The sequence below is a fragment of the Seriola lalandi genome, unplaced genomic scaffold (assembly GCF_002814215.2).
Source record: "Seriola lalandi dorsalis isolate HSWRI2012SDOR001 ecotype SW California unplaced genomic scaffold, Sedor1 jcf7180002054353, whole genome shotgun sequence".
Lineage (NCBI taxonomy): Eukaryota > Metazoa > Chordata > Actinopteri > Carangiformes > Carangidae > Seriola > Seriola lalandi.
In genome coordinates this window covers 767,650-778,271 of record NW_019524906.1, presented here as the reverse complement: position 1 = coordinate 778,271, position 10,622 = coordinate 767,650, and the positions used below count along the sequence as shown (strand labels likewise).

The window sequence follows — 10,622 nt, the reverse complement described above, 5'->3', positions numbered from 1 at the left end:
GTAGTTACATAAACAAAAAGTATACCTTTTTATTTTTTATTTGGGTAAGCTGACCCATTAAAGTAGGGTGGAGGAGCGATGTCAGTAGAACTTGTTCACAGCAGACATTGACACATCAAAGCAGGAAAAGCACAGGTTTATGTAATAACATTAATGATGGTTGCATTCCACCTAGGGGAGGTCCTGTTATTATTATAACTATTATAGCTTACTGAGATACTTAATGGAACAGAGCCATAGTTAATGTTATTAATTCCACCTGGGCTTTTCCTACAATGGCAAGTCAAAACCTCTGGTGTAAAAATCTAGCACAGTCTGTACAGGCCAGCTAGGTGAAAACACCTGTGTGGGTAGGTCATGGGCTTCAGTTATTGTACCTTGTATGACGAAATCAATCACACAACTACAGAACAAAACATGAGGGAAAATTGACGTGTACTACAAAAGTGTAAAAGTTTCCATATTTCTTTCATAAAAAATATGCCTCACACCTGCTTTAAATATATACACTAATGACTATAACACTTGTAGTCAGTGTTTTAAGTCTGACTGGCAGGAAACTGTAACCACACAATGATTCTTGTTTGGTGCTTTTCTCAAATTCACCATCAATGAGTGTATGTTTTTTCTGGTCCAAGATTCCCACTCTTACTGGTACACCATATCCAAAGACTTTTAAGAGTCTTTGATGAAGTGCAGTGTGACAAAGCTGCCATGTTCTTGGGTAAGACAGACATACAATTGATTTTTTCATAGATTTAATTTTCATGATGGAAGAATAATGTATGATGTGACTGTGATATCAAGGTAACCCGCTGATATAATTCTGCTATTCAAATGACACAGAATAAGTGTGTTTAATTCAGTGCAGTTAAGAGGCCATCATGACAATTCCTGTTACAGCGTACACTAAAGCACATTATGTGCTGTTGTGTAGTACCATTTGTGTCTACACTGTTTTGCTGAGTCTGAGAACAATATACATGTACAAAGCAGTGGGGCCACAGTATACAGACATACTGGTCTGTGGCAGCAAAGAAACCATGAGTGCATGCAACTGTACACCAGTGAATACACAAATTGTTGTAACTCAACTTTTAAAACTACAACTACTAGAAAACGATGGCTTTCAGCCTTTGAATATTTATCCACCAAAATGCAAAAATAAATACAAAAGACAAGTGTAATTTAAAATAAACTTTGTGATTTTATTGTTTTATACTTACTCTTACACATCATACAATCCTAAATCTTTAAAGAAAAACAAAATAAAAAGATATCTGGTGGTGTTTCTGGGGGACTGGAGTGCCAAGGGACAAGAACTACAGCTCTGTGAACATTGTAGATTTTCTTTCATGCCCCTCAAGCTCATCTCTAAAGACAAAATGAATAATCATCTTTTGTCTTTACTTCTGCAGTTAGCTCACTCATCATAATTGGCAGGTTTATCATTATTATCAATCAAAACCCTTGCATGATGAAGACAGTGATTATGAAAGGTTTTGCTAGAGATGGGATTGAAGAGATGAAAATATCAAAGCAACAGAATAGAAGGAAGATAAACATACATGTAATGATAATATCTAGATTACTTAGGTATAGTTGCCCTAAATGCTGGTGCCAAGTCCTTCATCACAAACAGTCAAAGCAAATTTCAGCTATCCAACTGTCCCAAACAACATGTAAGAAAATTGGGCCTCCATCTTCTGACATAATCAATATTAGGGCCGAGTAGTTTGATAAATGACATTACGGCTTATTGTGTGAATGATGGTGGTTTACATTCAAACTGCTCATGTCTGTTTAGAAAAAAAGGGATGTGATATGAGCAGTCAAGAGAAAACACCAAATGTAAACCATGAAATGCACATGATTTACATAGCTGAACAATCATCCCAAGTCAAGGGCTTTTTCTCTGAAGGGACTATCAATCTGAAAAGGAAACTGTAGGCGACAATATTGTGTTATGGTTGTCAACCCAGCAGGCAAGTCTGAATATACAAGATACAGTGTAGGGAACACATAACTGCAGAGCTGCTCCAACCACAAGTTCCCCTAAATATGGACAATTATTCTCCTTGAACATAATTATCACACAAGAATCCCCATAAAACGCCTTCTGGATTTAAATCTCCCACTAGTGGTGGGATGTAGGAAGAAATTAAATCACAGTTGGGGGTTTTAGATGACCAACTTATCCCAAGAAAACAGTCCCCATGTTGGCATGTTAAATCACAAAGTAATTTAGACATGTCCATCATTACTAAGACTTTAATGTGAATTCTGGTGAAGGCCAATTTTCCCATCACAGGCGCCCAAGCCAAACACAGCTAGGTCCAATAGGATATTCTGTGTATTCAAGGAAAAGGGTCATTCATGTCCAACCCAGTCTGCACTAGCTTCTTTAAAAAATGCATTCTCTGAAAATTCCTTGCAACTTTTCCACAGCTTTCATAAATATTTGATGATCACCATCAAGGAACATTTACAAGGAAAGCTTTTGATAATGAAAAGATGAAACCTCAATTGCCCTTCTACATTTCACAAGAGGCCTTTATAATTTTCAGTAATACCGCTACGCTATGAATAGACTTCAGTAACAGGATAAAAGCATGGACAGGAATACTGTGTAATTCAGCAAGGTTAATTAAGCTTAGAGGGGCTTGTTAACAAACTGAAAAGTATTGTATTAATAAAAAAAGTAGCCATTTGGCCTGTAAGAGATACTCATAGTCGAGCCAGTTACTGAACATACTTTGGACATGACAAGGGCGATAAAATATAAAAGGAGCAAACAAGATGGGGGGGGGGGGAACAATCTGTGCCATTTGTGGCACTTTCATTTTTTGGATAATTATGAAAAGCACTTTTATACACATAGTACTATTCTTCACCTTAGTCCCCCAACTTTGTTACCTGGCAAAAATCTACAATAAGATTATACTATATGAATAGGAGCCATATGGTATTTACATTTGGAAAAAAAAAACACTGTAGAGTCCTGTTAGCTTGAACCTTAAGGTTCCAGCCATGCATTGTGCTACTGCTGTGTGGCTTTTTAAACATTCCAGCTTCATTTCAAACTGTGCAGTCAGTTACAAAACAGTAACTTATATGTTTGTCTGCACACATGCATGTAGGATTGATCTTCCTAGAAGAAGCTAGCTAGAAGCGGTCTTCGTAGTAAGGACTCATCTGAATCTTAGCACATTGTAAAAGCACAGCACGCAATTCTGTAGCATCGTGACAATCTTTACGTTAGCTGAGCAGGTGTGTCAATGTGTAGAGTTAACTGCGACCCAGGTCAGTTTTCATTCAGCATGTGTCAGTGGTCTGCTGGTGGTTTGAGAAACACGGAGCGATCGCTCCGACTCCAACGAACAGAAAAGGGCATTCAAGGAGAATACGCTGCCTCAACCAAACAAGAAGGCAATTCCTTCAGCGAGCCTGCTATACAGATCAAATATAAACTGCAAATGACCCACATGCTGAACAAAACTGAGTAGGTATGGCACATCATCTTGTGCTCTGCAGCTGACACACTTTGTTGTGCTTTGTTTCTAAATCCAAAAGAATGGACATTTTACTGCACAACCTTAATTGTAACGGCTTAACTGGACTCTACTCCATCATGTCAGAGCTTGTGTATTTTTTCTTCAATGGTTATATAATCAAGATGGAATTACTTAAATATAATTGAAAAGGTTAAGTGCAAATCTTAATGATTTGCTGACACATGCTGCCAATCCTCCAGCACAGACCAACCAAACGATAAAAAATAAATAGAATGCAATCACACAATTCAAGCTAACTACAATATATTAATATAGATCTTCTGATGTCATACGCTCATTAAAACAGAAAGAAAAAAAATAAAACAAAATAAAAACAAAACACAGAATTCAATCACTCAGTTAAGTCAAGGTTCTCAGTTTCCCCTACCCATGCCCTCCCCTACCTTCCCCCTCCAATAACTGTTCATGCACCCAATATCAGTATGATAAGTCAATATATCAAAGAGAAACATTTCTGGAAAATGCTGAGACTTGGGAGTTCAACGTGTGGTGACCCATAGAATAAAAGCTGGAGAAGGTGGGGGAAAAAAAATGCCAATTTGACAAGAAGTTGACATCATTTTCAGTCTGGGAGAAAAATTTATAATCCAAAGCCCTTAAAAGGTCTTGCTGATACATGAAATCTCGCAGTTCGTTTTTTTTTTTTTTCCTAGACCCTCTAAATTGACCTCTGTGTCGTTATCCAGGCTGCGACACATTCTTTAACAGCTTACCCCTGTCTCATTTCAACTACCTCACAGGGATTGTATAAAAATAAACCCACACGATCCCCCAAGTTGAGAAACAAAAAGGGGTAAAATCAAATACCTTCCCTCCCCACAGCAACACTAATGTCCACCAAGCCCCTACGGCTCTCTCCCAGACTCTCAAGCAAATGTGCACACACACTTTCATACAAACAAACACACACGCACACACACAGAAACACTCAGGTTCAGCCGCAGTCACTAGTGGAGAGAGAGGGAGATGCTAGTAAGGGAAGCGTCTGGACAGTGGCTGCGACCTCACCACCCAACCCCGCCCATCTTAGACTACCATGAACAAATGAAGCCATGATATCAGGTGTTTTCATCCAAGTTGCCATTGTTCAAATTCACAAAGTCAGTGAGACTTTCTTTTTTGCACTCAGTCCTCATAACTTCTGAATTTTCTCAGCCACCACGATGGGGTTCTCCTTGCGAATGCGGGCTGCAGCTGCACTCCGGTAATCATAGGGACAGTCGTGTTTGTCAGAATAACGGTGAATGGCACAGAACAGGTTGCCGCAGCGACAGTCAAAACCTTCAGTAAAGAGAGGTAAACAGGTTCAGTCCAACACAGAATCTTCATTATAAACATCATTACACATTTAGAGTTTAAACTGGCCATATGAATATTTCTGCAATTCTATACAACAAAACACTCCTTAAACAGAGTAAAACTGGACATGAGCTTGACTATGCCCTGAGGGTACTGCCATTATCAGGCTCATATACAAATCATACTATTTGACATTAAAAAAGGCTCCCGGAGGCTCCTGTGAGGCAATTCTGTTTGGCAAAAAAGTGGAAGCCACTGTACACTGTGAAATGCCTTGGACTGTGAAATGCACCACTAACCTGCAGTATGTTGCTCTCTGCACCAAAGTGGTTGGGTGTGGAAAAAGCATTACACAAACTGTTGGCTGGTAGTGAGGTTTTGGATATGTAGGTTACAGGCATTTGATCTCATTAAGCCTTCGAAAGTAGCAATAGATCTTAAGTTACTTCTAAATGCATCAATAAGCCAGGAAGCTTGAATGGCAGTAACATTGTGCCGTTCAGTTTGCAGACAGCTGAGAGAGGTTTTACTAAGGTATGAATGGAAGCATTTTAAGGAATGTATGTGTAATGAAATAAAGGTATTAATGACCTCTTTCAAATCAGCAGAGGTCTGACAAGATCACATTTTTAGATGCTTTTTAGGTAGACGAAACTTTATGACCATGTCTATGTGGAAGTCAAATTTAGATGCAAATCAAAGAGCGAAAGCGTTTTGATTGACTTTTCCTAAATGGTGCAATTATTAAAATAATTTAATATTAAATCAAATGTGTACAAATAGTTGTTTATCGTTTTGGCAAATGGCGTGAGCCAGAGAAGGAATATATATGGGAAATAACAAAGTACCTTTGGTTGATCATTGGGAACCACAACAACTGTGATATGCATTAAGAATTTTTTTCATAAGAGCATTATCAGTAAGCCTGGCCCAATGTTTTAAACCACTAATCAAAGAGCTCTTTCTCAGACGCTAATTGTCATTTATTGATACAGAAACTATGCCATGACAAGGCAAGACATAAACTGGTTTATGGATTAGATTTTTATCTTGCTTAAGATTCAAACGAGAGCTTTGACAGTGTTGTGAAATAAAAATGGCCTATGGTTAATGTCTATCAAATCATGACACACAGTGCCACATAAACATTTGGACATTGCATCATAAGACAAAAGAACTTTTCACAAACAACATTACTGGTATGTTAAGCAAACTATTCTGAATTTCATACTCTGACAGGTTCAGACTGTCAGGTAAGAAGAGGAAAGTCCCAGCAAGGGAGGTTCATGACTCATAAACCTTTGAACCATACCAGTAGCTAAGAAGAGCTCACTGTTCAGTGTGTATGTGTGTGCATGCCATAAAATCCCTTTCTTCCTTACCAGTAAGGCCCACTTTCTTCCGGCAAGAAAAGCAGCGATTCTTTTTCTTGTTTTTATCAGGGGTTTGTTCACCATCAGATGAAGCTTGTGCTGCTTCCCCCACTGGCTCTGGTGGGAAAAACAAACAAACAAGCAAAAATGAATCCATATTTGTGTCAAGGAACACCTTGACAGGATAATTGTATGTTTAACATTAACAAGGAGGAAAGGGCACATACCATAAGTCTACAGCTGAACATGAAATGAGATATACAGGATCCTCGATGAAGGATGTTTCTTGCTAATGGTAGAAGGTAGCAAGTTCATCCCACTGTTTACCTGTTTACTGATACCCCTTCTCCTGAATTAAAAGTGCCCTCCATTGCCGACTACTCAGTTCGTGTGACGCTTCATTGTGGAGTCTTGGAAAGGACCACCATTTTCTGTGATGTTTACCTGTGCTGTTGGAAGTACCCTCCTCTTCTCCCTCCTCAGCCTCCGCTCGATCCGAGTCTACAGCTCCTGAATCCTGGGAAATGCTCATAGCGGTCATCTGTTGAGTTACTGGGCTGGGAGAACTAGGACTGACATCACAAAACAAAACAAAACAAAACAAAAAAACCATCACATGAATTTAAGACCATACAGGAATTCTTCCCTAAATCGGAATTTTTTTTTTGGCCTGCAAATGTTAGCGAGACCCTTCTTAACGTCACAGACAACTTAGACGCTCTTGTTGCCTTCCAGAATGAATTACCATCACAAATTCCATCATTTTGTTTGGTGACTGACTACTAATGTCTTGGCTCTTCTTCTGGCGCCCTCGCGATAAACTACTCTGAGAGATGACTTTGATGAGCTATCACAATCAACCTGGCAAGACAGAGGCCACCACAAACATGCGGGGCCTACAGAAACCGTACAGTGCAAACAACTATCCATGACAACACTATGCAGACAGATCGGGCGCAAATCCACTCTGAAATTTTATCACACTGGGAACAAAAGATTGTTTGGACTTCTTTGTAGACATTCTGGGAAGAATAAACCCATTACAAGTGGGTGCATTATAATGTGTGCAATCTGTGTTTTCCAAGAATCTCAGTAATGTAGACACGGGTCTATTACTACACTACAGTATATTTACTGCGCATATTAAATTGTCAAATCTTTTATCTGATTTTCATTCTTTAAGATCTAACCCGATTGTCTGTATTTGTTTGGTTTATTTCCAGCAATTGACAGTTACATCTATAACAAAATCCAGGACAAACAGCATCTTATAATACGAAAATATTTTCTTAAACTATTGAAATAGAGCTCTAAGACATAATCATCTTCACTTACTTGTCTCACCCATCACACTTTCTTCATGATGCTACAAAGGAAATCTATTTTATATTTCAAAAAGAATTATTTATTGGCATAGCTAAAGCAAACCATATAAGGGGAGTAACAAAATGCTTAATTACAAAAAAATGAATTAGGCCAGCAACGATTATTCAACATTATGCAGCAGGTTTCAGAACAGGCCCTCAAGCAATTTTTAAAAACACAGTGCATTACTCTTCAGCTTTTTCTTTCAGTGGAAACTTTAAGCAAAGGAGATGATATACTGCTGCATTTGTTAACATCCAGAAAAAACAATTAAATGACAAAGACATCAAACAAAATTTCAGCTTATAGTTAGCATTACAAACATGCAATAAAATATGGTCTGGCCTTGCTTCTCTAGAAAATTGAGTTGGTGATGTGTGTAGCACATTGTTGTGTATCAACTCCTCAAAACTGGCTGAAAGTTTTGTATCAACTGGCAAAGACCTCTTATCAGAGTCATCTGGTTAAGCTAAAAATATTTGAGTGGTGAAATGATTGTAACATCCCATACGGTTGTAGGTTGACAAACGAGATGTAAATATGCACAGTACCTTAACATCTCTGACTGCTGCAGAGGCAAGCTGTTGTGCTAGAATTAATTGAAGGGGACTAATGAGAACATATCTGAAGAAAATGTGCTGGAGCTTGTGATGAACTGATCTATTCATTATTTAGTCAATTAAACAGTCATTTATTTAACAACTTAATCAAATGTCCAATATACTGACAAACACCATGTATAGGATGATGGGCCAAAGTTTTCTTATTTTCATGTCATTATTTAGTTTGATCAGCTTCTTAACAAAGATTTCAAACTGACTGAAAACTGCATTTACAATTTAACTTTTTGTACTTTTTGAGGGACATCAAAATTAAAACTGATTCACAATGATTTAGTATTCCAGCAAACTGTAGAACACGACAGGGCCGAGCAGTTACACCAACTGTCAGTCAACATACCTGGTTGTTTGTTCCTCAGGTGGGGTTCCTGCCACCTCTGTACTGGGCTCTGAGGTTGTGCTCTCCACAGTCACCCCAGCTGATCCTGGCGATCCTGCTGGTGATGTAGCAGCTGTGTGGGGAAAAGACAGTCTGATAACACAAGCAGCACAAAACCTGTTGTTTTGGCCTTGAACAATATGACAAGATTTCCTTTTTTTATTTTAAAGTATCTTATTATGTTCCACTCATTGCCTGTGTTTGTCTAACATGATCGGAGGTGTTTTGAGTTAATGTGAAACAACAGATGGAGATGTCATTCTCTTGCTTTCTGATGCCACAGTGCAGGCAGCTACTGCTACCTCTGTTCTCCAACCCCTTTTAGCAAATTCAAGCACCCCCATGCCTGTATAGTTTTTGAATAACCCCCTCCTCCAAGTTCTTGACTTTTCCACTTTTCACACCCATGTCCAGCTTACCCCTGCTTTTTGTAGGTCATGTCTCTCCTATCTTCCTACCTTTCTCTCCCGGGGGGCTGGATCGCCCCCCTCCCTGTTGTCTCTGCAGGTGTTCCTTGTAGCAGACCGAGCACATGCCGTTGGTGCGGGGGTTACCATAGAAACCGCATCCCATAGTGCAAAGCATTGGCACCTGCGTCTGATTGGTCTCCTGAGCCATGCTCTGACAGAGGGGGTAAGGGGGATGGGAGAGGATATTCCTGAAAATGGGGTGGCAGAAGTTAGTCAAAATGATTAGCAGTCCCTATGTGGTTACATTTTTATGCATTATTAGCTAAAAGAGCTTGGAGACTGGCATTGGAGCATGAGAGTAGAACTAGAGCAAAAATGTGAGTTTCTTTGTGAGCTAAGGGTTATGGCCAACTAATTGTAGCTATAATGAAAGTTTGTCAAGTAGGTTCATAACTTTTATTACATTAACAAATATTAAGTCCAAACGAACAACAGAATGACAAAGTCAGCCCTTGCCACTAAAGCAGAAATGGCCATAATCACCCTTAAGTGAAAATACAGTCCAACTTATGTTTCCAAATTAATAAAGAGGACAAAAGCAATATTTGACATAAACGGCAAAACATAACATCAAATAAATACAAAATAAAACGTGTCACATAATATTGTAATGCTCCTCCTGCAGCATTCGGGAAATGCGCCAGGAGTTTTCAAAGTATCAAGTTATGGATTTGTCACAAATAAATAGATGTAGAGCTGTGCACAGCAATGAAAACTAAAGGTTAGTGGTGTTGTTCACAATATCACTGTAGAAAAACAAGTTACAGGGTGCGAAAACATAAGCTAGCTCAGCTGCTTTATGCTTTCTTCCGCCGCAAAGCAAGATGCTTTGGTCAGGACAAAGTTAACAAAACAGGAACAAAAGCTAAAGATATGTCTACACAAAACCACCTCAAAACTTAAACGATGCCCTCAAATTAACAAATGACTTGCCTCACGCCAACACTACGTTGCTTACAATCTAGCTAAACAACTGTCCCTAGTCTGAGTTTGTCCGCAGCAGAAAACAATTGGCGTCCTATGCTTGCATAGCTCAAAGCAAATACTGTAACATTAGCAAACAGCCTCGCTGGACGTTTTGTTTGTCTGACACTGCATACCAATGCAAAAAGAAAGACAAAACTCGCTTGGTAGCCTTCCATCATGATGAAAATCAAGAAAATAAAAAAGAAAGGCATCCTTAGCAACAAAGTGTAAACAAATCTTGTGTTTTAAATCGAATAAACGCTGGTGTTCGCAGGCTAACGTTAGCAGAACTGCTAGCATAATCAGGCAGCCCAAAAACAGTGCGCTTCCCGACAGTGTCCTGGCTGTTTTTAAAATCGGTTACACACGGCGGCAGTCTCCCTTAGCGGTCTAGGAAGAAGACAGTACCTGAAATTCAAGGTACCGGGGGCTGTCGACGACCCTGGGCTTCAGATTTGTACAAGTTGTGTCCCCAGCAGAGAGCGCGGCCTCCTACCCAGCGCTACCTCCCGACATTCGAAACAACGACCATGACGTCATCCCAGCATCGAGTCAGACAGTAACAAGTCCACCCC

The 10,622-nt window shown here is 39.3% G+C and overlaps 1 protein-coding gene across 1 annotated transcript; it reads right to left on the bottom strand.

The window, feature by feature from the left end:
* Positions 1–1,187: 1,187 nt before the first annotated feature.
* Positions 1,188–10,594, bottom strand: LOC111656384 (AN1-type zinc finger protein 5). Its single transcript, XM_023408086.2, has 6 exons — positions 10,456–10,594; positions 9,070–9,269; positions 8,573–8,684; positions 6,692–6,819; positions 6,257–6,364; positions 1,188–4,856 (listed from the first exon to the last, which is right to left on the bottom strand). Exons 2-6 carry the CDS (start codon positions 9,227–9,229, stop codon positions 4,708–4,710), a joined length of 657 nt encoding a protein of 218 aa, XP_023263854.1. The 5' UTR covers positions 9,230–9,269; positions 10,456–10,594; the 3' UTR covers positions 1,188–4,707.
* Positions 10,595–10,622: the final 28 nt, after the last annotated feature.